The 27664-nt window shown below is 31.2% G+C and overlaps 1 protein-coding gene across 1 annotated transcript in view; it reads left to right on the plus strand.

Annotated features, from left to right (window-relative positions):
- The window catches only part of LOC129230564 (small subunit processome component 20 homolog), a 141772-nt gene that overhangs the window by 60009 nt on the left and 54099 nt on the right, over window positions 1-27664 (plus strand). The window contains exons 24-39 of the mRNA XM_054864969.1: window positions 4087-4172; window positions 5131-5256; window positions 6105-6271; window positions 7358-7436; window positions 7834-8029; window positions 10850-10927; window positions 11543-11622; window positions 12362-12594; window positions 14374-14509; window positions 14612-14699; window positions 15245-15318; window positions 16716-16839; window positions 16936-17097; window positions 20709-20867; window positions 22972-23109; window positions 26171-26454. Coding sequence (XP_054720944.1) covers window positions 4087-4172; window positions 5131-5256; window positions 6105-6271; window positions 7358-7436; window positions 7834-8029; window positions 10850-10927; window positions 11543-11622; window positions 12362-12594; window positions 14374-14509; window positions 14612-14699; window positions 15245-15318; window positions 16716-16839; window positions 16936-17097; window positions 20709-20867; window positions 22972-23109; window positions 26171-26454 — 2210 coding nt within the window. The remainder of the gene's footprint in view (window positions 1-4086; window positions 4173-5130; window positions 5257-6104; window positions 6272-7357; window positions 7437-7833; window positions 8030-10849; window positions 10928-11542; window positions 11623-12361; window positions 12595-14373; window positions 14510-14611; window positions 14700-15244; window positions 15319-16715; window positions 16840-16935; window positions 17098-20708; window positions 20868-22971; window positions 23110-26170; window positions 26455-27664) is intronic.

A 27664-nucleotide genomic window follows, 5' to 3' on the forward strand; every position in this document is an offset into this window, starting at 1 on the left:
TTGACATATTTATTGTTTAATAAAATGTTTATTTAATTGTTAAATATGTGTCTGTATGTCCTTTCTTCCCAAGCAGATCATTCCACAAATTTTCAGTTGGGTTTGCTTGCTTAAAACCTGCTTTTAGTTCTTTGAACTTCGGGTTTTGATTGAGCTATCAGTTTGAATTGCCCAACACAGACAAACATTGAGCTTTATTATTAGTAAAGATGAATGTATAGCTACTTATTGCAGTATTTAAATGCAAAATACAGAAAAAGTATAGTTATATAAAAGCTAGAAATATTTTTCATCATTTAAAGGACTAATTTGCTTCACTTTACTTGTTGTTAATACCACTCTTGGTAGATCAGTAACAGTTTTATGATATTCATCTAATGTTTTTGATGCAAACAAAGAAAAAAACCTCCAAAATTTAGTGCTTTGAAGGCATGTGTCTGAGTAATGAGTTGAAGTTTTTGGTCTATCCTTTCACTAAGGGATGCTTGAAATGAGTTGTCACTTCTCTTTAAGATAACTTTTCCGTAGTGACGTTATAGGAGAAATAGAGATAACGAAATGGCCATGTAATGTAAAATTTGGCAAAATATACATTATCTGAACAAGGCACCCTGCCCCCCCTCCCCCCACCAAATAAAATTAAAACATATAAGAGGTGTCACACTATAAGACTTGTAAATGTGACTGCATTTACAAGTGCCGTCGAGTTCCGATAGTCCAAGCTAATAAGAACCGATACCAACTTGGATTACTGTAAACTCAATTTATGTGGACTAAATAATAAAATTGAAAAGAAATGTGTCATTTTTGTTACACAATTAAAATTCGAAAGAAATTTTTTTTAAAAAAAGCACACAGTTTTGTAATTTTAAAAGGTTTATAAAATCACATCAAGGAAGCCCTTTTTTTTCTAATAACCACACTTTCTGCATTGTTATTCTATTTTTTAAGAAATCATCTTGTGTTAAATCTCTGGCAGTCCACTTTTGAATTTCTTTATTTTTTATTCTCTTGTAAGAGGGAAAAAAATAGTATTTAAGAATACTATCTTTTTTCTCAAAATCATGCTGCTGCAGGTCAGGCTGTAGCAGTTTTGCCACCCCAGACAAAACTGCAAAAGTGCCACTCCTCCCCATGGTAAACAAAAAAAAAATGTTCAAATATTACATGTTTTCATTTTTCGTTACAAATATAGTTTTTTTCCCTTCCTTGTGGTAATTCTATCTTTTTAATGTAAAACGTTCTTCCAAAATTTAAAACCTCTCCCCCCAGTGCCCCCCCCTGAAATGGTTGTGATTGAAAGCAGTTGTTTCACCGTTGTTTTCACGTATTCATTAATTTGTCGGTCCTAAGTACGGCTGCAGCTACCTACACTGTCCAACAGTGGCACAACCAGAAAATATTTTTAAGCCAAGGGAGGAGTACACTTAAAATTTCCTACAGGAGGGGGGACCAGGGGATCTCCCCCAGAGAAAATTTTGAAATTTTAGTCCTAAGAGCGCTGTTTTAGACGATGGAAAGTTTCAGAGGGCCTTCTGAGGAAATTTTGAGAAACTGAAGTCTTTAAGACACGATTATAGGCGATATGTGTTGACTTTAAAGTGAGGGATGGAGCTTCGGTGCTGTTTTGGATATTTTTTTATTTTTATGATCAATCACCTCTCATCCCAATTTTTCGTCATTAAAGTTCAAAACGCAGTTACCGACAAACTTTGATGATTATGGGACGGGAGGCTCTTTGGTTCTCCCTCCGAAAAAAATTCGAAATAGAATTTCTAAAAAGCGAAGTTTTTAAGAGATATTCAGGTACTAGGTTGATGGTTTAAAGGTCTCAATTTAATTTTGTGAAAATATATTTTTTTCATTTTCAGATTTCATACATCTTCTCACTTTATGAAAAGAGTACTGCGTGCTAAGCATATCAACAAATTGTCATTTCAAAAAATCCATTTTTTGACGAAATGGGTGATGTTAGAAGGAAGGGTTTGCGGCACGAGGCCTTTGTCCTGAGTTTTCCGAAATAGAAGCCTTAACATGACTGTACATCAGATTTGGTAACATTAGGGGGCTCTGCAATTTTTGCAACAAAATTGTAGCTCCAAAAAGCAGTCTTAAACAAGTTTCCATGTTGTTAGAAGGTGAGGTGTTAAGTAGTTCTTCACCTGGAAATGTAGCAAAATTGAACCCTTGGAAACAAGATTTGAAATGTCTTACAATGGCTTTGGCTGAGGAAGGAGGCTTCCAAATCGTAGCATTTTAAGGATTTTCTTATCTTTGAACCGTCTAGAGAAAATAAAAAAGGAAAGGAGAGGTGAGGATGAAAGAAATATGAAGTGTGGGACATGATTAACTGAGCAATAATTTGTAACTATCAAAAAAGATAATTTTAAGGTTCTTTTAAAAATGAAATTTAAGATTTTTCACAACATTCTATATTTTTTTCTTTTAAAATTACTTTGTTTTCCCGAGTAGCGTTTGTGTCTGCCCTATAATAATATAGAATATTTTTGAAAAAATATTATATTCAGCCCTCTGGGGGGAGGGAGAGCCCTGCGCGCGATTCAAGTCCGGACTGCAGAATGTCCAAAACTGGACCACCAAAAATGCATAGTTATTTAAAACATTGTAAATAATAATTTCTTGCTACGCTATTGCCAGGGGTGCCCACCTAGAAAGGGTCATGGGGCAGACTGCGTCGTTGGAATTTTTAGGGGGGTAATTTTAAGGGGTATTTTTCTCTTTTTTGGGGGTCTTCACAATATTTAGGGGGGGGGTGCCCTTGCTATTGCAATTTCCCACAGCGCCCCTGAGATAAAATATGGCTCTCATGAGAGGCACACGTTTTGGGAGAAATTGCCTGTCGAGTCACTAAATCAATTTTAAATCAATTTAATATTTGACAAAATTTGTTGGAGACAAAGGTCTAACTTCAAAATCCGGACCTTATGCCCAACCTGTTCAGACGACAACTTGAACTCATCTCCTAGGTGTGCAACATCGGGACCTTCTAGCCATGAAACTTATGTACGCCGGACCGTATGTCCTCTGGACCTTCTGGACGTATGTGAATAATAACTATAATATTATTCAACCTCATAAATCCACAAGAAAGCAGAAACGAATAAGTATTTAAAAACATAAAACTTACTTCAAAAAGATTCCTTTCCTGTAAAATATATATTTATATTCTTGGCACTGATGGCAACAATATTTGAGCTAAATTGCAATAGTAACAAATCATATTCAGTTCTTCAACTAGGACTAAAAAGATGCAGAGCAGGCTTTCAAAAATCACTTTATTAGTTAAAAATTCTCTGCTCGAGTGTCTGGTTAATTTGTCGAGGAACACAATCAACTCAATACTCAAAGAGAAGAAACTATTTCATGTAAGGGATGGCCGTGACAGTGGCACACGTCTTTTTTTTTTTTTTCGTTTTTAGTGGTACGAAAGAGAAATACTACAGCTCCTCCAGAAATGCTACAGTTCTTCCAGAACAATGCCAAAAGCTTGCTCATTAAGGCTTTTCCCTCCCCTTGTCTAATCATCAGTACCCTAAGACCCTGATCAGTATACGAAACAATTGACAAGAAGAAAGCGGCATGGACAATAGGGCTGTAAAACACATGGCCTAGGGCCTAGAATGAGGCGGAGGTTTCAGATGGGAATGGAACCTGACCCATTCTGTCTCGCTTTGCAACTAGATACATGACTCTGACGTTGGCGACAGCATTTACGGTACAATTAAGCATAGGAGAACAAAAAGACCAACAACGTTGACGTACTTTTAAGATTTCCAAAAGCTACAAAAAAAGGAATTATGTTTGCAAAATACTTTTGTACAAGTTTATCCCTAATTAAAAATGTTTTAGACATTCAAACCAAAATGCCTCCCTTAAAATGTGCCGCCCCCGACAGGGGTCCGGTTTGTACGACGCTAGAGCTGCCCCTGGCTGCTGCCTGGAATTAGCAGCACTCTACTGTAGTTTACAGTTACTGATTAACAATTTACTTAATAAAATTAGTCGATAATTGGGATTACTGCCCAAAGGATTGCTGAACTTATATTGCTTTATTATTTCTTTCAGTTATTAAGTTATCCTGATCCAGTTATTCAAAAACTTTCTTTTGACTGCCTCATGACTTACAACTACAAGTATTTGACTCCCTACAAGTAAGTTTGGGCAATTTTGAAAATTATTTTACTATTTTTATTATTGTCATGTATTTTTATATAACTATCTACAGTGTGTTCCATTTTAACCTTTATTTTCACAACCGTTTGTCCTAGATGTATACTTTCAATTGCAAAAATGTTCAAAATTAGATGAAGAGCTAAGATATTGAAAGTTTGAAGTAAAAAGAAAAATAAGTCAAAAAATACAAAGTTTAACTTTTTATACGAGCCCCATATCCCCTTATATTTAGGGAAATTTTCTCCATTGGAAAATTATTCCAGCAGAAAAAGTTTGACATTAGTACGACCAATATTCATCGAGCTATGAAATGCAGCATTTTGTGACATGCACTACTTTACACTCGCCATCAATAACACCTTTTGGGGAAAATAGTGGTTTACAAGGGTTTAAAATTATATGTGTGCGTATAGTGCGATTTTTAAAATTGTTTGAGGTTTTGTAGTGTTTTTTTTCATATCATGGCATAAAATTTACATTTATTTTGGAATAGCAAAGAAAAATATCAATACTTATTTTATTTACTTCGACAACCTGACATTCCTCTGAAAGGGAGATTAATTCCTATCTCATCTTTTATATGGTCCCTTAAAACTTTAAACTCAAATATCTCCTTCAGTTTTGGTCACTCAAATGTCAAGTTTTTTGTGTCAATAATAGTTTTTAATGGAGATTATTTCTGTAAATATTAGTTAGAGAACCTGGGGCCCATATAAAAAGTTAAATTTTGTATTTTTTGGCTCATTTTTAGTTTTGCTTCAAATTTTCAATATCTTAACTCTGCATCTGATTTTTGAATATTTTTGTAATTGGAAGTATGCATCTAGGACTAAGAGTTGCGAAAATAAAGGTCTTGCAGGTTAAAACAGAACACCCTGTATAAAGTTAATGTAAAGCATTATATTTATCTTGCTTTATTCTTTTGTGGTTTTGCAGAGAAAATTTCTACCGAATATTAGACAACAAAACTTTCAAGACAGAGGTTGTACTGTTCAGTTTAGATACTGAGAATAATATTATCCTAGAGGAGCACAGAATAGATGTACTTGCCGTTTTAATGAGGTAAGCATAGAAGAAATAATAATTATAATAATAAAAATGTTTCCATTTATCGTGTATTTGCAGTGTTAAAAAATGCTTATAATAAATAAACTTTTATTTATTTTTTTTCTTATTGTATTAATATTACAGAACTATCAGCTTAAAATGATCAGTAATTTGTATGTGTATGTAAGAAGCACTGTGTCAACTAATAGATGCAAAATTGAGTAATATCTCATAAACATGTCACTTTCTGAAATGGATGACATTTTTCAAATATTTTGATTGTCAAATACACAGAAAAATTGGTATCGTTTGACCAAAAAAAAAAACGCAGAGTTAAGGTGAATTTCACTTTCTAGAAGTTGTCACTGATGGACAGGACCTCAGCTTGCTCTCCCTAGATCTAGCACCACAGCTTTCTGCTTATTTATTTATGAATTCGTTTTTTTTTTTTTCAATGTAAATATTGAAACTTGCTTCAAGAGCAGAAGTAAACCTTGAAGTCTATTATTTTTCACACACATAAATAAAAAAAATTTATTTTGGATGTAAACCATTAAATTGATTTTAATGCTTTATTCTAGGTTTTATTTATTTATTTATTTTTGTTTAATCTATTTAGAAGGCACGTATTTTCCGTTTCTCAATGTATTGTTTAGTTTTCATTTTATAGTTAAAAAAAGCTCATTTTTTAAGTTTTAATTTCTTTGATAGTTTCAAGTAACTTATTAAAGGTTATAATTTTATTAAATAATTAAGAAAAGCATTTCAGATGTGAGATGGATAAAATTTGTAGATTTATGTGCCCTTGAAATAAAATATGCTTACTGTATTGTATGTAGTTGTTAATTTGTTCTCTCTTTTAGAATACTTTATGGGAAAATGCTTCATAAAACAGGCAACAATACTACTGGGAAATCACAAGCTAATACTAGGAGGTCTTTAGTTCTTCGATTTTTAGCTGGTTGCAAGGCAGAAGAATTGATTATGTTTTTTGATCTGGTATTTTTGCCTTTCAAAGAACTCTTAAAAGGTCATTATTTTCCTTATTACTTTTATTATATTTATTATTGTTATTAAGCTTGCTTTTTAAAAAAAAAAATCGTCTCTTAATTAAGATCATAATATTGAAAACTATGTTAATTTATGTTGCTTGGAAATTAAATTTCTAATTAGTTTCAAAAATTATAGAAACTTATTTTCACAAAATGACCTGAAAAAAGGAAAAAAGAAAAAATTTTGGTAAATAAACTATTCAAAATTATTTGAAAGTAAAACGTCTTCTCAATACATTCCCTATTCATGTAGAAAATCAAAAAGTATTGAACATTTTCTTAGCCATATATTTATCTTGTTTATCTTATTTATTGCTATTTGTTTTTATATTTTGTAAACTCCTGCTTTCAAAGTCCTGTTGATTGGTGTCTATCATCAAAAAAAAAAAAAAAAAAATTCATCAAGCCTCCAATGGAGAAATAAAGTTGCAAATATTTATTTAATGTTTTTTTACTTACCACAGTACTTTTGTTGTAATACTCTTTTTACATATAAAACAAATACGTATTTGTGTAGTAATAATGTTGTAATTTAACAGCCTACTACAGATTAGTTCAAATATGTGCCTTCTGTAACATTTGACCGCAGTGGAGGGAGCAGCATAAAAGAGAAAGTTGTTTTGAACAAGTTGTTATCTATAATTTAAAACATATGCACCTCTTTGAATTTTTTGATGATTACTAGGTTGAAGATAATTTCATCTTGCACTTAAGTAACAATGCTCGGATTTCAATTTAAACAGCTTATCTTATGATCTAAAAAAATCATCAATTATTTGTGTGGATATTTATTATTATTTATTTAAATAACACATCAGCTGCCAAACTTAGTAGACACATGAGAATGGAATGACCGTAAACTAAATACTGACTGTAATAATCAGTAAAACAGCTATGTTCTTTAATTTCAGCTCACGATTTTTTTTTTTAATTCTTTTCTGAATTTCATCTATGGTATAACTTGTTTTTATTTTTATTGATAAATATTATTGAAGAAAACTTTTCTGGCACTTTGAATGTCCTTCTTTTTTCAAAGTATTTATAATTTGTTTTTGTCATTTTAGAATCAACGCTTGTGTCTGTGAAAAATATTCGACAAAGCTGTGATTTGTCCTTTGTTGTGCCTCTACGTAGACAACATAGGTATATTTTGCATTTTAATTTTTCTATTTGCATTGTTTTTTTTTAACAAGTCTTGGATTGTATTTATCGGAATGTTTCCAGCTACGTATTGATTTTTTATATGTTAGTTAATCTAAAAATGTATTTGGGGTGTAAATGATAATCTGTTGGCCAAATTTATTGGAGCTTGGCTATATCAGTGGTACTCAACCTTTTTCTGCCCGATGCTCACACCTCAAATATTTATTCTTTTCTAAATAACATGTTAAAAAATAATATGCTTCACTTGTTTTAAACTGCTTACTGTGTTTCAGTTCTTACTAAGGGAAATCTTTTGAATACCTTAGTTTAACTCTTTTAAGTTTAATTGAATTACGTGATTATAATGAAAACCATTAATAAAATATATTTTTTTTAGTGTACTGAATTCCTTAGGTTTGATATTGAAACATCTGGGAAATCTTGTACCTGAACTGCTCCCATATCTTCTTAAAGTACTCTTAGTCATCACAGCTACCAGTACTGCACTCCTAGAGCGAAGAGAAGAAGTATTGCCGCATTGCATAAATATTTTGAAAGCTGTTCGTACTTTAGCAGTTATAAAACTCATACAAGTAAGTTATTGTTTTTTTTTTTTGTCCCTATCATTTAGTTCACTTTTTGACTAAAAACTCATTAGAAGTTATCAAAATTCTGAACTCTTCTTACTCTATAAGAGTGCATTTTGCTTAATTTAAGAGTTCATGAGTAGCTGAAAAATAATAGTTATATTATAATGTTAACAAATTCATTCATTTCAAGAAAAGGAATAACCAGGATAAAATTACGAGGATGAAAATCTTCAGCGAATCCGCGCACTTTTCCGCTTTTTGTATTTTTTTCATTTTCCGGCCACAGAACATTTTCAAGTGGATCACAATCTCGTTCTTCCCGTCAGGATTTTTGCTGACTCACGTGTTCTTTCTAAGGTAGAAAGAAGAAAGGAACTTCGTTTCGTGGGTGGGGAGGAAAAAAGACTTGAGAATGACATAGAAAGCGTCAGCATTAATGCATTTCGAAATCAGATTGCTCCGCTTCCATAACACTTCTCTCATTTTTGTCTACTATGCCATCCTATCACCTTTATAACTTTTTGTAGACTAATTTCAACCTTTCTTGTATGTATTTCATTTTTTGCTTAGGACTTGTATGCTCATTGTTTTGCCACTGCCATTTCACTGCCACTTTCTAGCGATTGTGCAAATACCCCCTCACCTCCCTTCTGCCCCGACCTTCTCATCAGGATTCTTACTGAGGCACACGTTCTTTCTTGAGTAGAAAGAAGTAAGGAACATTTTGCTGTTGGGGAAGAGAGTGAAATAGGAGTGGAGGGGGAAATGCTGGAGAGTGACGATGAGATGGCGATGGTAGGTGCAATCGTTAGATGTAGCTTTTAAAATCAGATTGCATCCGCTTTTGTAGCTCTCTCATTTTTATCTGCTATGCCATTCTACTGCTTAGACATTAATACCTTTTTGTAGACTAATATATTCAACCCTTCTTATACTTTATTTATTTATTTTATTTTTTTATGAAGACTGTCACGCCCATTCAAAAATGTTTATCTTATTCCATCCAAGTTCATTTAAGTCAGCATCATTCTTCAAATCTAGCTTTAATGCTTATCAGGCTTACCAAAAATACAGCTCTTGAAGTTCTTAATAAATTCAAATTTATTTTAATTATACTGTGCTATTTTATTACGACAGATGTAAATATAGGAAATTAAAGATGCTTATATTCTCAAATCATGACATAGTGTTTAAAACCTTTTTATCAATTTAAAAATAATCATTTTTATGCTAGTGCTTAAAATGACCATCAAAACTCAAAAAGTTTTAAGATTGGGTTTAGTTTTTTAGTGATTTTTATAGAATATACCCAGCTGCTCCACAAAATTTCAAAATGCTCCTCCAATTGTTTCTCCAAGGTTAGCCACACTGATAAGGTCATTTTGTAATTATGATGTCCAATGATTCAGTTTGTATTAAGTGTTTAATTATATGGAAGTTTTATAGCATTAGATGTTACATTATAGTTTTAATTTCACCTGATTTATGGCCATGGGAAGTAACTACAGTAAACTCCAGATTATCCACGAGCCTCTTATCTGCAGGGCGGTTTATCTGTGGTCTTTCACACTTTAAAAGAAAAATAATAAAAATTGGTGATGATTAACTGAATGTGGTATATGTTTAGTTAAAATGCACATTCAGTGCAAAATTTATTTTTAGATACTCCAATTGCTTTCTTTTGACTCCCTTCTAATGACATCAAACCTTTCAAGGTAACCTTTCTGAACCTGACTTGTTGAAACTTGATTTTTAGATCTACTCCATTAACTGCTTTAGATATTCATTACTTACTGGTGATTATATCTATACTCCTTACGTATGTAAACGAGTGACCGGAACAGTCTTGAAAAAATTCCCCTCCCCTATATTCTAGCATGATTGTTCAGTTAATCTGCTCACACGATTTGCTTGCATATATGTGCAATCTGTTTTTAATAATGAGCGATACTTTTCTAGCTTTTACATGTTTTTTTTTTTTTTTTTGCATACATTGTTATCGTAGTGCATGCGAATGTTTTTTTTTTTAAAGCTATTGCACATACAATTTATCGTTTTTACCTAATTTGGATTATCCGTGAATTTGCTTATCTGCGGTTACCATGCCACCCTATTCCGCGATTAATTGGGAGTCTACTGTATTTTTTGAAAAAAGAAGAAAAGGTTAATCTCTTTATACTTAATTTGTCCAGGCATCATGGTCCTCTGATATTCCCTATATTTCTTCATTTTTTGCAGATATTCTCTTATGCTATCACACTAATTCTTTTATTGTCTATATATTTCTTGCATCTAATGGAATGGCTATTCAAAATCGCAAAAAAATCATAATGTCAGAAAACATTCTCTTCATTTAGAGTTTAAAACTTCTTTATTGCATTTCTTTATGTGGAGAAATTTTTCCTTTTGAATTTATTTAAAACTATTTTTATATTGGTTGCTTTTTCAATTTAAAATTGGGCTCGATGAGACTTTAAACCCTCATTAGGTTTTAAAGGGTTCATATTTATTATACATGAAAGCAGTAGCTGCCTGAAAAAAATCAACTTAAAGGTCTCAAATTTCAAAAGCAATGCTCTCAGTTTGAGACAAAATGTGCTGTAGAAAGGTGTGTGATACAGTAAAAAGTAAGGTTTTAATTATATGTTTTCCTTTTCCTGAGTGTTTGCATAATCAAGTTTAAAATTCCTTCCAGTCGCTACCAAAAAAAAAAATCTTAGAGGTATTTGATGCCTCATTGAAATAAAAAACTCAAATAATTGAGGCTTTACTGCATCTGCGTGAATAATTAACTTTCTTTTTTTTATTTGTCATTTCTTCAAGTTTTTCAAGTCTTTTCCAAAGTATGATTTTCTGCCTGAAGAAATTGATGCAGTGTTTGAAAGTTTAGTTTGGCCTATGGTAAGTTCTTATCCTTAGAAAAATAAAGTTTAAAAATACATTAATTTTGATCATTACATCATAATATATTTGCAGTGCTTTATTATAAGTATGCATCAAGCAGTTTTTGAATGACAGGTTTCAAACTACAAATATTTACAAAGTTATGCAAAACTTTTAGCATTTTTAATGTAATCAGGAGCTGAGGTTAACAATCAAATCATTAATCTATATTTCAGCTGAAAAGTTGAGTATCAGAATTTGATTTTGTGATCGTTTCTTTCTTTTTTTTTAATTAATTTTTTCTATTAAAATAATGTAAAATATTGTTTTTTTTTTTTTTTTTTTTTTTTTTTTTTTTTTTGTTAAGTATTGTTATACATTTTAATGAAAATTCACCTTATTAAAACTTATGTGAAATAAAGTCAAATTCACTGTGTTGACATAGACAAAAGTAGTCTCATGTTATTCTCAAATTGCTTTGATGTAAAATATGCTTTTGAAAAATATGAACACTAAAAAAAATGAAAAGTTAGTGAGCAGGACCAATAATCTTTATCAGTTTTTTGCTAATCCTATTTCTTCTCATTTATTGCTTAATTGTTAAATTTTTTATACAATGCTTATTATTTTCAGGCTAAAAGACTAGAATTTGATTCTGTAAACCAACCCTCTCCCTTGTTGCGTTTGTTTGCTGCTTGGAGTGAAAATCCAAGGTTTTTATACATTTATACATCTTTATTTTTTTTTAATCTACTGTAAGTTATATCTTCTTATGCAATGAAATAAATGCAATTTACTGATGCAGTTTTTTTTTAGTTTAATTATTTTTCATATTATTATTCATTTACTGCAAATAAATGCATTATCATATTTGAATTAATTTATAGGTTTTAAATCCTTTTGTTCTTATAGTTAAAATAAAGAAGTTTGAGCAGTTATGTGTTTTATACTTGTAAGACACTATAGGGGGCAAGGAGCATTTTATCTTTGCACTAAATTTTGTATTTTTACTGAGGAGTATATTTCTATAGTTGTTCCAGAGAATTGAAAATTTACAGAGATTAAAATTTTGACTGCTAGTTAGTTTTTTTTTTTTTACTGATAGGTTAAGCTTTATAATGTTTTTTTTTTCTTTCCAAAAAAAATATTTATAGTGTTTTCTGAAATCTTATCTTTTATCGATTTTTCCCCTTACTTTTTAAAAAAATATGAAAACTACGTAATGAGACATGGTATAATACTAATTTTTAAAAATTCTTTCCAATCTTTATCCTTTTCATTTTTTACTAAAGATAATTTTTTTAAAATTCTGCTGAGTTCCAGTCTTTGTCCTTTTTATTTTCTGCTAAAGATAACCTAAATTGTCTAATCTTCTTCATTTCAATTCCTTATAATTTTATAATGTTACTAGTTTGTACAATTAATGGTTGTTCTTCCTCCCATGCATTTCAGATACTTTTGTTTGTTTGGGAAACATCATGAATCATCAAAATTGTTTTCCCCTTTGCCTCATATGATAGACCTGTATGCATCGGCAAAGACAAAGCCCAAGGTTATTGGTGTCATTTCTAAAATTATTTTCGAAATGTTGCATGAAGAACGCAACGTGCCAGAGGATGCCTGTGAAAATCTACCAACACTGCATGTAAATAATGTGGATATACCTGCTTCTGCTTCGGAAGGAGGTAGTTACCTCAGTCTATTAGTTACTATTATTTTTTATCAATCGTTAATTGTTATTTGTGTGTTCATGTACTAATATCTCTGTTTGTAAGTATGTCTGTTTATGTGTGTATGTTAATCAGTACAGTGAAACCTGTGTAAGTTGACCACTTGCGGTGCACTACTTTAGTGGTCAACTTACAACGATTGATTTATATGATAAGGGCTAATTCCGTGCCTGAGAAAAGCGGACAACTTCACAGATTTTACTGTACTACTAAAAATAACTTTGTTTCTCCTCATTTGCAGTCTAGTAACTTCTTGTAAAATAAGTGCTAAATTAATGGTATGACTGCAAGTGAAATAAACACATTATGCTCTTCATATTCTGTTCATTATTTTCTAATGTCTTTCTTATTCCTAGATACTGTCAACCCCACTTAATCGAATATCATTGGTTCTAAGAAATATAATTTGATTACCCGGGGAAATTTTCTTTACCTTCCTAAATTGTCAATATTTGTCTTAAAAGGTAATAATAATAAATCAATAGCTATTAAGGAGAATTATTAATGCTATTGGTATAAAGTTTTTGAAATAAGACAAATAAAGGACAAAATAGTTTCATAATTAATTTCAAGTACGTATAAAACTATAAAAAGTGACTTATACAACTTGAATTTGAAATCTTTATTTTGCCATATTTTTCCACCGCATTATTTTTTGAAAAAAAAAAAAACAATAGTGTATAGCTTGTTCAAGGTCTTTTGGGAACACATTTTCTGACTCCCTTTTTTCCCTTCTCGTTTATTGTACTTTACATTTAAGTTTCATTAATTAGTAGTGTCTAAAATGTGTGTATTTTTTGTGTTATTTAACTGAATTCTTGACTGCCCTATCTATTGTTTTCTTCTTCTTTCTTTTTTTTTTCTTTTTTGAGCACAATTCTCCATTGCTAATTGTTTTCACTTAACTGTCCTTGCCGTTGTGGTTTATTTTTCAACCCCGCCGTCCTCTGCATGCACAACTTCTCCCAGTAGCCGCTTCTCTTGGTCCGTGGAGTCCATGTCCTACACACATGCCAACGTGCATATACACACAAGCCTACACATACACCAACACAACTGTACACACATAACCGCCTAAGAGGGGGGGGACAGGAGCCGTTTCTAGAAACAAGTGAGTAGGAAAGTAACCAATAAGAAGGGTCCTGTCACCTCGTAATTGCAAAAAACATATTTCTAATTCAAAATTTCAGAATTCAAATTATTAGTTTTTTTTTTTTTTTGTAATGGCATAGACAGAAGAAATTTGATAGAATAGTGGAAATGTTTTGGTGGAATATGCATGTTGTTTTTATCACCCGTTGACGATAAAACTATTGCTTCATATTTTTACGTCAATAATTTTTCTTACTTAATTTATTTCTAATTTATTTTTTAAAAGATTTCAGGAAAAAATATTTGTGAAAGTTGATCAATATTATTCGATTATCCGGGGAAAATATTCGATTAAACAGGGATCTTTAACATTGAGTCGATGGGGAAATATTTGGTTATGGGAGGTTTTATTCGTATGAGTGGGGTATTGGTTTATCTGTTGATTAAGCCGTGCTGACAGTATTTATTATTTGAATGTTAAAACAGAATTTTTGGGGCATTGTGAAAAAAATTTTTACTTTGTGTATTTTTTCCCTATTTTAAATTTGAAATTTTACGTTATTATAGTTCCACTCTATATTTTGTTTCTGTAATGCAAGTTCTTTTATGCATTCATTTTTGTAATACTTTTTTTTTCTGTAGATGAAAATCTGGGGACCAAGTTGTTGTTGCCTTTCATTGACAAAATTTTACTTAGACTTGAGTTAACAATTACAAATGCTGTCAGAAGAAAATCAAAGAAATCACTTTCCTCTAGAAATCTAAAAATTTTATTAAAGTGAGTCGAGAGTTTTTTTTTTTTTTTTTTTTTTTTTTTTTTTTTTTTGTTTAATGTTTGAAATGACATTGACTTTAACCTTGTGTAATTATTGTCTTATAGATTGAGTTATTATGTGAAAGATGGCCAACAGAGCTCAAAATTAATCAATCTGCTTTTGCCTTTTCTGTTTAAAACAAAAATGGAACCTGTAAGTGCTGTTTTCTCACTTTTTTACAAAATCTCTTTTATTTACCTATTTTATTGTCGAATAGTTTTCCCAGAGAAATGGAAGTAGATCTATTATCAGTATCAGATATAAGTTTCTCAAAGCTTGATATAGATGTTATAGATGGTGCAGCACTTGTAAGTTTTCTAAAATAAGTATGTAGTTGCAATACTGAAATTTAAAGAATTCTAGTTGCTATTAAATATGTACTTTGCGCTTAAATAAGTGAGAACTTTTTTACATTTGGAATAATTAATTGTCCTCGTTTATTTTGCGGTAATTATAAAAAGAGAGGAAAAAGTGTTGTGAGTCCAAAGTTAAATATACTTTTTTCAACAACATTGCTGTTTTTGGCGGGGGGAGGAGGAGTTGCGTATTTTTAAATTATGTTTTTGAGGAAAATCCAAATGTAGTTTTCTCTTAATGCAAATCAGAAGCTTCATCATGTTTTTCTGCATTTAGTTTAATAACAGAATTATTATTATTTATTTTTTGTCTTTAGCGTGATGACATATTTACATTTTTAGGAATCTGAAGTCTTGATTTTAACAACTATATCTAATTTGATAAGAAAAGTTGAAAACCACTACTACTTTATAAAGTAAGTACTTTTTACTTCATTATACTGTGAAACAATTTTAAAACCTGATTGAACCAAAGTTACGATTTCGAACAAGTTTTTTTTTTTTCTTTTTACTTCCTTTTACGAAAAAGGAAGTATTGTATTCGTGAAAAAATTTTCACTCAAAAATCGACCTTAATTTCCATTTTACTCACCCCCGAATGAATATTGAGGTTTTTTTCCCGACTCGATCACACGTGGATAAGTGCCTAGGAACGCATAGACATGCGAAATATCCATAATGACGATTCCCGTGTTAATTACAACGAATTTTCTTGTGACGTCTGTATGTACCTATGTATGTGCGTATGTATGTCGCATAACTCAAGAACAGTAAGTCCTAGAAAGTTGAAAATTGGTATGTAGACTCCTAGTGGGGTCTTGTTGTGCACCTCCCCTTTTGGTTGCATTCGTATGTTTCTAAAGGGGTCTTTTACCCCTTTTTGAGGGGAAATCATTGTTAGTTTCGATGTAAACTCAAGTGGTGCTATAATTTGGCGGACACTTGGCGATATATCGCCAATATTTTGTGATATAATATATATCACAACTATACACACACGCACATACACACAAAAACACATACACCTACACACATACACAAACACACGCATACCTACAGACACAATACACACACAAAAACATACACACAACTACCCACACATTCATGCCTGCACACAGACACAAACACATATGCCTACACACACATACACATATCCCCCACACACACATTCATACACACAACTACCCACACATTCATGCCTGTACAGACACAAACACGTATGCCTACACACACATACACATATCCCCCACACACACATTCATGCACACAACTACCCACACACTTATGCCAGCACACAGACACAAACACACATGCCTACACACACATACACATAACCCCTACACACAAACACACATACCCCCACACACAAACACACACGTCTACATACACACTCGTGATTGCGAAAAACATAATTTGAATTTAAGGTGTGAAAATTCAATTTTTTTTTTTTTTTAATTTTAATCTGGTTTCAATTTGGCCACTATTTGTGATATTTAGAGAGTTAACTCTTGAATCACATTAAAATTGCCAATAATGGGAAATAACATTAAATTGGTGTAAAAGGAAGTAATGTGATGCACACATCAGCTCGATTTGAATTGGAATTATGATTTCTACAACTCAAATATATCAGTTATTTTTGTACTTCTAATAGCTGTGTTGGAACTTACAGAACATGAGCTAGTATTACGTCAAGTTTTTTGCACATTTTTTTTCGTAATTTTGTTTTTGACAGTAGAATTTTTATTAATGTTGTTCTTGAGACCTTTTTTTTTCAGCTTGATTTTAATGTTATGAATTGATTTTTCATTAGATTGTTCGCTCCCTTATTTGGAAAATTATCCAATCAAAACTCCCGAATGTGTTTAGTTGAAATATTTTCAACTGTTGCAGAATACCATGAAGAGATTAAACACATTTGTACAATTATTTCTATGGTAAGTTTTACAAAACTTAAGTTATAATTTAACTGCCATTAAAGACCCATATGCTTTTAAAATTTTTATTAATTTTCAAATTATTGAAATTTATAGATAAATGCATTTGACTTAAGTCAAATTGGTGAACCTGACTACCAAAAAAGGCTGGATGGACACAAGGAAGCTCTGCGAATTGTCCAGACTTGTAAAGAAGCTCCAGTGAATGAAGATTTCCTCAGGATAATTGTTTTAAATTCTTCTTTCATGATTCGAAGTGTGAGTGTTGGTTTTTGTTTTTCTATAGAAATCTTTTTTCCTCCCTCTTTTTCATTTCATGTTTGAATATACAGTTATCTAAATATCAGTGTTATTTGTAAATAGAAGTAGAAGAAGGATATCTGCTAAAGCAAATACAAATAAACTCTTGCAATGTATGCTTGTTTTCTCATTTTACTATCGATGTTGTAGAACAAAAAGCATGATACTTAACAGGAAATATTCAATGTTACTGAATACACGTGTTTTGGGGTTTCCAGGAACCCCTTTTTCAATTCAAAGTTGCGAGCTTTTGGATGTAAAGACAGCCGAGTACCGGATGTCTTAACTTCCAAAAGTTTAACCCCAAATCAGGTGTATTCCAGTTATCTGTTAATTTGTGCCAAACAACGTTGAATATTTCCTGTCATTTCTCAGCCCAAAGGTATTTATTTATTTCTCAACATGATGTTTGTTACAAACTGAAGGGCCACGCTGAAGAATGATCATAGTCCACCATGCTCAAATTTCCCTCATTACGTTTTTGAGCTTGAAATCTCGAATCGCTTCATTCTTCCCTGTTAAAACTCACTCACTATGATGATTCTTGCCTGAATAATATTTCTCTTGAATACTGTCTGTAATAATCTACGTGTTCCCATAAATTAACCAGAGTTTTTTAGAAAAATGGACTTAGATCGTTCTTCCCCGTAGCCCTTCAATTGTTTTATAATTGGGGTTTGTTTAAGTTCTTTAGCTTGTCATTTCATTTTACCAAATTGAATAAAGTGTAGCCTAATGTAGTTCAGTTTTAAGATTTTTGTAATAATCTTGTCGCTATTTCAATAACCACCTTTGTATTTTAGTCGCTATATTATTATATATATCATTAACCTCAAGTTGGATTATTAAAAAATAACACACTCAAACAAAGTTACAGGAGCAACCATTTAAAAATTGCTGTTGAAAAAATTAGCGGTTACAAAATTGGTTACAAAGTTTATTCTTTTCTTTGATCAACCTTCCTTCCTTCCTTCTGGTTTTAAAACAGCTGAAATTTTAGGCAGTATACCCTACGCAAACTATAACCAGAAACCATCCAATTGCTGTGTGAATTAAGAAATTATCCCAGTGTAATTCTCTGAATTTTATCTTAATCTTAGATAAGTGTTGCATGTCTTTTTAGTGTCATCTTATATCTTTTTTAGAGTTCAACTACTTTTTAATCTTTTTCAAACTATATGTAATGAGCTAAACAAAGCGCAAAAGGAACATAAATGTAAATAAGTAAAGATCTGAAGAAAATTTTATCGTAATGTTGATCCTCTCACTTCTTAACTTTTTGGATTATGCGACCCTAGATAGTACGTCTTGTGGAATATGGTGCAGTATTTCCATTGTTTGTATGACATGTTTTGTTTTGTGTCTTGAAGATAAATGAGTTAAACGCTAATCAGTGCTTCGCCCCAACTGTATGCATTGACCAATATATGATTGTTAGGTACAAACCTGCAACAAAAATTGTACATATGTTTTTGAGTTACAAAGACCATTTCTTTTGTACAAGAGAATCAAAAAGACTAATAAGATAAGATAAGATTTATTACCAAAAACACACACGTACATAACAAACAAGTAAACCAAATGAAATAAAGTTAAAAACATATAACGTAAATTACAAACCACAATCACAAAACATTAAGAAATTCTAGAATATAGTTCAACATGAGTTAGTAGTAAGAATTCAACACTAAAGAGTGCCAAAGGCACTGTCTGCAGTGTTATTAAATCAGTTAAATTTGGAGTACAAACACATAAATATGTATTAAACAATATAATATTTATAATTTTAAAAAAATATGTATCACAGTATACACAAGTAATAAATATTTCACACACAATGACAATTTGACTGTTTGACTCCAGAAAAAAAATAACATAACTCGCATTGAACATTTTATATTATAAAAACACAATACAAATGCCCCCATCCCCCAGTTGGCAAGTTAGGTATATTTTATCAGCTAAAAGTTTATTATTGATAGAATGGTTTTTTTTTTTTTTTTTTTTTTTTTTTTTTTTTTTGTATATATTCATTGACCCCTTGTTTATATTTTTTGAAGTTCTTCTCATACCTAACATCTTCCGTAAGTTCATTAAACAGCCGGGGTGCCAAGAAAAAAAATTGCTTTTTAATAATCGTTTTATTTGGTTTTATAACTTTCTATTGTTTACCTAAAATTCGAGTATTATATTGTTTTTCATTAATTTCAAACCAGTTATTGTTGTTATGTAAAAAATACAATATTCTCTATGCGTATATTTCTCTGATATTATAAATTTTCTCTGATTCTTGTAAAATAGTATCATTTTTACTAAATTCATGTTTAGAGCCATGAATTATTTTCAGAATTTTTGCATAAGTTGTATTTAAATTGGTAAGCTTTGTTTCATAATCACCTCCTCATGCACAAATACCATACGTAATTATTGAGTTTATCCAGGCATAAAATAAACATCAAAAACTTTTTCCCAACTATATTTCTCAATAGATAAAGCCAATGTATTCTACCTCTTAGTTTCTTCACAAATTGGTCAATGTGGCATTTCCATTTTAAATTTTCACTAAAAGTTATACCCAAATAATTCATATTTTCAACTCTTTCTATGGTAGGACAGTTACAGTTATTTATGCAATCACATGTAGGTTTGTGATATTTTATGCCCAAATCAATTTTATTTGTTTCTTTCTTTTTAAAATCATATATTTTGTTTTTTTTATATTAAGAGATAACATATTGTCAGTTAACCATTTATTTATAGCAGTTAAATCAAGTTCTATTTGGTTCTTTATATCATCAATGCTCTTTGCACAATATGTTAATGCTGTATCATCTGCATACAGAGTAATTGTACCGTATAATTTAATGTATGTCATATCATTAATATATATTAAAGAAAGAAAAGGACTTATAAAATTGATCCCTGAGGGACTCCTATTTTTGTTGTTCTATATTTGCTTATACACTTATTTAATTTTGTTGCTTGTTTTCTGTCTCTGAGAAAGGATAATATCCATTTATAAGGTATTCCTCTAATTTCCCAGCATTGTATATCTTTTTTACCAAAATCTTTATGCTCACACTGTCATATGCTTTATGTAGATCCAAAATACTGTTGAAGTTTCATAGTTTTCATTAATGCCCACCTATGTTTCACCTGCTAATTTCAACACAGCTTTTTCAGTATTTCTGTTTTGCCTAAATCCATATTGTGCATTATGGAAAAAATCATATTTTTCTAAGAAATTCATCAACTGAGAGCTATAGCATTTTCCAATAATTTTGAGAATATTGACAGAACTGAAATAGGTCTGAAATTATTACAGTCATCTCTCGTTTCTGATTTGTGTATTGGTGATATTAATAGAAATAGATTTTTTTTATTTACTTTTTTTCTCCATAGCTTCATGTTTTGGCAGTGAAAAAAGGAATTAATGTAATTTAGAAGCAGGCGTGTGCAATTTGTGCATTACATATCTGCTTAGCAACATAGTAGTTGTCCGTGTAAGCCGAAAAGTGCTTTAATTTTCTCCGACATTGAAAATAATGAACTTTCTCTTCCTTTTTTAGTGTAACGATCTTGGTTTACGCAGTAGCTGTTCACATTTAATTCAAGAATGTATAAAAGTATTTGTGGACTTGAGAGAGCAGTCTGATGACCTCTTCCGGCTACTAATCTTTGATACAGTATTAAATGAAGTACAAAAAGGATTAAAAAACTCTAGTGAAGTAAGTTGTCATTTACCTTTGTATTTTTGTAAACAAAAATGAAAAAATATTCCTAAAACATACGATTTCATGAGCTATAGCAGAAAAGTGAGGAACCTTTTTTTTATGGGAGGCAGAGAAAAAATTATTTGTATTTGATAATTTATAAAGTGTGTTTTGAGCTTAGGGGATAGTTATGAGACAAGGTCCTTAAAGGATTGCGTAAATAATAAAATGTATAGTGTTAAAACTAAACTTAGCATAAATGTACTCCAGATGAAACAGGGTTGCCATGCCATAGGGAAACCTGAACAAGCAGGGAAAATGGAGGGAATTCAAAAATCAACGAAAAAACAGGGAAAATCCAGGGAATTTATTTACAGTCGGACCTCCATATAGCGAAGTAGCAAATTGTCGGGGGAAAAAATCGGTATATAGAAATTTTGATACATTAAATGATCTTATTTTATCCTAAAAATCTCCTAAAATATTAAAATTGAAGCTAATTTTCGTGTATGAAACCCAATATCTAATTCATACGAGCATTAGTTAAATAAAAGTTAATAATTAAAAAAATAACAAATTACATTTTTGCACTTTCATACATCTTCATTCTTTTGGATATTCAACTTGTTCCGCAACATTAAGGGATTTTCGTTTTGACAATGTAATCAAGAGAAAATTAAAAAATCAATCTACTTAATTCGAATGATTTTTACTGCAGCTAAAAAGACTAGGAATGATAATCAACAGACAGAAGGAACAACTTGAAACTGATTTTACAATGTTACTAGTTACAACTAAGATTTGAAATAAACCTGGGGGAATTTAAGAACACCAGAATGAAACAACGATCTATCTACACATCCCTCAACCCCAGATTTCGTAGCAACCTTTAGTGTGAACATTATTTTCTCCTATAACCTTAATTTTTCATGAGACAAACAGTCTAAAGTTGAAAAAAAAATCTACGAATGTCTCGAAACAAATTACGATACATAGAGATTTTTTCGATGTATAGAAACAATTTTTCTATGTAATGAACATAGAAATTTGCTGGGATTTCGATATATAGAAAATTTTGATAGGTGGAAGTTCAATATGTGGAGGTTCGACTGTATTTATTTTTAAATTGAAGATGAAAAAATCAGTGTCCAACACATATAAACTACCAAAAAATATTATGTTTATTAAATTCATGAACAAAATATAGTAAAAAAAATTTTTTGTATAAATAAATATTAAAATGTCTATCATAAAATCAATCATTATTTATTTTTCATTTTAACTGCCTCTTTTTCAAATATCAGTGTTTGCTCGTTTGTAAGACTGCGTACCCACAGGAAAAACATGGAATTTTTTTTCCCAGAATTGAGTGGCAACCCTGTGAAATATACTTGAATGTTTTCCTGTGTTTTGATGTTTGAATTCTTTCAAATCAAATGAAACAAAAGCATCTTTAACCAAAAACAAGCTTTTAAGAAATTCAAATCACCTTTTTTTGTTGATCATTTTCAGTACAGTAGAAATTTAAGCCTCAAGTGTAGGTAAAATGAGATGTTATGTCCATTTTACATTTTTTGAGTGGATTTGTACGCAAGATTTAGAACTTCACCATACTTATAAAATGCGCAGCATATCCAATCTGTGAAAGAAATGGCTTCTTTCTTACAGCATGTAAAATACTGATTTTATATATATCAGTATTAATACCACTCTTCATACGTGAAATACACCGCCAGCTCAGTCTTCTCCCCCCTTGTGCATGCCCCTGCCCATCATCCCAGTAATGTTTGCGCCGCATCTACATTAGCTTCGCGAAGGGGCTATAGAGCCCGAAGACAGCATCATTACTTTACAAATCACATTATGTTTCACCCCCCACCCCCCTCCTCCTGAAATTCTAGATGCGATTTGAATAATAATATTCCCTACAAAATCTTCCTCAAAGGATTTAAAGCATTCTTGTTTGTTTTTTTTTATATTGTATATAAACATGCCATAAATACGACGAAAGTCGGCAATGTTACCAATTACATAGCACTCAGTATTTCATTGCATTTAATAATTTATGTTTTATATTGTTTTGGTTCTATTAATATGCATCTTGATAAAAATTTTATAGGCTGTTCAGCATGAATTCATAGGAATTCTCTCAACTCTTTTACATAATTGTAAAAATCATCCTCGACTAAAAGAATTGGAGCTTCTTTGCCATGAAAATCAAGATCTTGATTTTTGGGAAAACATTAAGCATACACAGGTATGTAATTTTTGGGTAATTGTTTCAACTACTCAGCAATTTTAAAAATACTCGGTTTTCTTTAAGTTATTTTTTCTTTCTTTTCTTTAATTATCCTTTATATGTTTGTTGTACTACATGCTATTTTAGAAATATATCTTGTTTTAATAAATTAACCCACATTTACCTCAACATTGTTTGTCTTGAAATTTCAAATTTTGTATCACATTGTGTTTTGATGTTTGGATTATATTGGATAATACAGGTTATAATGTTGTTGAAACTTACAAAAACTATGTCAGCTTGGCATCTTTTTGATTTTCAGTATTATTTAAAAGCTATTTAATGTAATTACTTTATTAAAAGTAGTTGTCTTTATAAGATTTTATAGCACCAAATTCTGTGCAGAAGATATTTGTTGAGAAAGATATGAAATTTTGCTACATTTCTTTTTGGTGCTTGAGATTGCACGCAGAGTAATTTTTGAAAACTGAAACTTCTGTTTGCTACATTTTTTTCTTTCAAAATTGCTTTTCATATTGTTTCTGAAAAATGTACCATGTAGTGACCAGTTCTTCGTATCAAATAAAATTTTATAGCTTGATGATATGACACTTTGAGATGTATTGTTCAGGAATGAGATTTTTCTAGCTTTTGCTGGAATTCCGGCTTATTCTGTTTGCTTTTAAAACTTTTCCTCCTTTTTTTGCCTCTTTCAGACCTTATTTTTCTCAAAAATCGGGGAAAAAATAAGATTTTTAAAAATTTTTGGTCGTTGATTTATTTTTTTATCATTTTTCCCCTCAAATCTTCATCCTCCGCGATATCCGCCAAAAACGTATGTTTTGGAATGATGCTGACGACGTCAAACTCGTGCTGCGCCGAAAGTTGCATGCCTTGTTTGAGATTTCAATCTTTTTGCATCCTGCAAGTATTTCAATTATTTTTAATGTTGGGGTGGTTTTTTACTATATGCTACCTTATATCTGCTTATTTTATTCATCATTTCAATAATATTTTTATTTCTTTAAATTATTTTAGGAAAAATGCAAAAGTCAATCAAAAAACTTTGCTTAGCACCCACAGTCTCGAATTTATTGAAACTTGGCATGGTTACTTTTTTTGTGTATTTATGAAAGTGTAGAAAATGTTTATGGCGAATCTCAAATGGTTTGGGTTTTAGTTTTGAGATTTCATGATTAAAGGAGGCAGCTGCAAGTTGTTTTTATGATTCCAAAATCGTATCAGGAAGTTTTTAAATACAAATGTTGGGTTCCAATGCAAGAAAAAAAAACAATCGTTTATATACGAATATATTTATTTATTTTCAATTCTTACTATGATAAGTATGTTCTACCACATAAAGAAATTTTAGATTTTTCTCTCTGTTGTAAATTTTTACTTTACAAACAGACCTAATTTTAAAATTTATGTTCTCACTTGTTTAACACTATGAACTCAAATGTTTTTAATGAAAAAAAATTATTTTTCTCTAAAAAATATGAAATGTTGACACTATTGTGTGATGCAGCCAGGATTAACCTCTGACTCCCTCAACCCTTTGTTCAAGGACTCACAGGTTAAAAATTGTTGCCTCTTTTTCAAAATGTAGATTTGTTTAGAAATAAACACTCTTGCAAGAAATGGTACAATGCAGCAAATTGTACAAAACTATTACTTATACTTAATTAAATATGTATTACCTTTTAAACTGATAATTAGCCATATTTTGTTGAAGTTTTGAATATCATGGCTTCCAGGTTCTATTTTTGATGTGGTTTTGGATATCATTCCTTTCACAAAAATTTTTGGGATATCATCCCTTTTACAAAATGTTTTTGGATTTCCTCCTTTTTGCTCTCTGACCTCTCTCATCCCTGATTATTGTTAAGTTACATGTTGTATTTGAATAAACTGTGCATGAAAATCCGGATTTTAAAAAAAAAGCTTTCTTGTTAGGAAACACGGAATTGTTTCCCTGATTGGTTATATAACATCGGATTTTATAAGCAGGCCTGTTACTTAGGATGGTCAATTCCAACCTCCCCCCTCCACCTGTCCCTTCTCCGCTCCCTCTTCCCCTGCTTTGAAAAATTAATGTTTTTATGTGTAAGGGAACACAGAAATGTAGATTTTTGTTGTTTTCCAAAAAAATTGCATAGAGTTGTACACCTTAAGGGGGAAACTTTAAATGACATGCCTGGATATTATGCATTTAAATACGTTTTACATAAAATATAAATCTATGTATTCAATAGTACAATTAAAGCATTTTTTGATGATATGGTTCCAAATTAATTAGTAATTAACAGCTCTTATTCATTTTATAAGAAGTTACTTGTGTTGCAAACTGATACAAAAACTTCTACTATTTCATGCACCATTTTTGTTAGCAATTCTTATTAAAAAAATTTAAAATGAGGAGAATGAATTACATTTATGTGTGTTGTGATCAATAATGTAACGGATTCGGTAATAATCAGAATCATGTGGCTTAGTACGGGTTTTTAAATGTTTGAAATATAATTCTTTGTAAATGATATTGATTGAAGTTTTTTTTTTTGAGCAATCACGATTGCTTATTGTTCTCACTTGACTGTTTTTGGCGTTCCTTTGATTTTTCCCACCGCCACCCTCTGCACCATCACGGTCAACAGACTCCTCACGATGCTGCACCTCTAGCGAAAGCTGTCTCCAGGTTGCATCCACATCCTACACACACGTGCATGCATACACAACTACACACGTACACACAAACACATACACCTACACACACGTACACAATCACATACACACATGCATACATACAGACACCCACACATTCATGCCTGCACACAGACACAAACACATATGCCTACACACATACACATACCCCACACAAACACACACATACACATAACCCGTACACACACACACATACCCCCACACAAACACACACGCCTACATACACACACTTGGGATTGCGAAAAACAATTTGAATTCAAGATTTCAAAATTCAAATAATTTTTTTTTCTTATTTTTTTTTTCCTATCTGTTTATCTGATGGAGTGTATGTTGAGACTGAATGTTGTTGTTTTTTCAGGTGCACCGTCGAGCCAGAGCTCTCCTTCAATTTTCCAACAGTTTGAAGGAAACTAAAGAAGGCGAAAAAGTCAACTGTCATTATATTCTGTCATACATGCTGCCTATTGTCTCATCGTTTCTGTTTAATGAAGCATATAATAGAATTGTCCATGTTATAGATGCTGCTATTGAGACTCTGGGCAGTATAGCTCATGTTTTGCCATGGCAGCACTATGAACTGTTATTAAAACAATATTTGGATCTGCTATTCAAAGATTCTCAGCATCACAAAACCATTATAAAGTAAGTATTTTGTGAAAGAAAGGGTAAAATATTTATTGCTTTTTTTCATAGGTGTTATGTGCATTAATTCTACATAAAAGTTTATGACTAGATGTAACAATATTAATGTTATTTTCCAGCTACAATATCTTAAAAAATTTAATTATTTATTCGGTGCTGGCCAAATTATTAGACTAAGACTGTTTCAAAAGCAAATTCTTTATTGATTACATAACTATAGACTCGTTAACAAACAGTGAAATAATTGTCCAATATTTAGTATCATTCCCTTGTTCTTGATGAGCATTTTAAGTCTTTTTGGCATACTTTTCACAAGGTTTACACCATTTCTTAACTTTTTAAAAAAGGAGGTAAAAAATTGTTTATACTCACTATTATACATACTCACATACACATACTCACTAATTACCTAAAACTAACTTTAAATATAACAGAACACACTAATAACTTACTTGACACACTAATAAAAAGAACTAGTGAGCTGTTTAAGCTGATTGAGGTTATGTTCCTGGTAGGCAGATAAACAAAGCAGACAGTGCTGCCACCTGCAAACATTGAATTCTGCTAAAATAACTTAATAATCAGTGTGCAGTATGTACTGTACTTTAACAGTAAAAGAAATAGTACTTCAGTCCAAATAGTGTACAAAAAACAAAAAAAACTCTTTAGTCTAATAATTTGGCCAGCACTGTATGTGATACAATATTGCATTAGTCTCTATGACATTATGATGTATGATTTTGGAGAGTGGTGCCAAGTTTTGAAAATCAGTTTAAGGGCTATAGTACAAGATTGAGGGGAGGGGGTCAGACAGAAGGTTAAATTTCAGACTTTGACTCTTATTAAACTCGGGTATTTTTTGTGACAGAAAATTGATGGAAACTAAAGTACTTCTCAAAGCTTATGGGAAACCTTGTTTGCTTTTTTAGTCTGAGAACTAACCAAACAAGTAAGAACGGTGAAATCAACTATGCACTGTTCGACATAGTAAGAAGGGGTGGTTAGAAATTTATGCTAATTTCAGGGTAGACGCTTGTCACGGAGTAATGCAAATGATTGCACTTGAAGTAAGATAAAAAAGCAGGAACTTGTTGAATGGGCAATATTCATGCCATTATTTCTGCCAGAAAAATCATCGAAGAAATTTTGTCTTTGTCTCAGAGGATACATGTAATAGGAGAGAATGCCAGGCTGCCATCAACGGAGGCAC

The sequence above is a fragment of the Uloborus diversus genome, chromosome 9, assembly GCF_026930045.1.
Source record: "Uloborus diversus isolate 005 chromosome 9, Udiv.v.3.1, whole genome shotgun sequence".
Lineage (NCBI taxonomy): Eukaryota > Metazoa > Arthropoda > Arachnida > Araneae > Uloboridae > Uloborus > Uloborus diversus.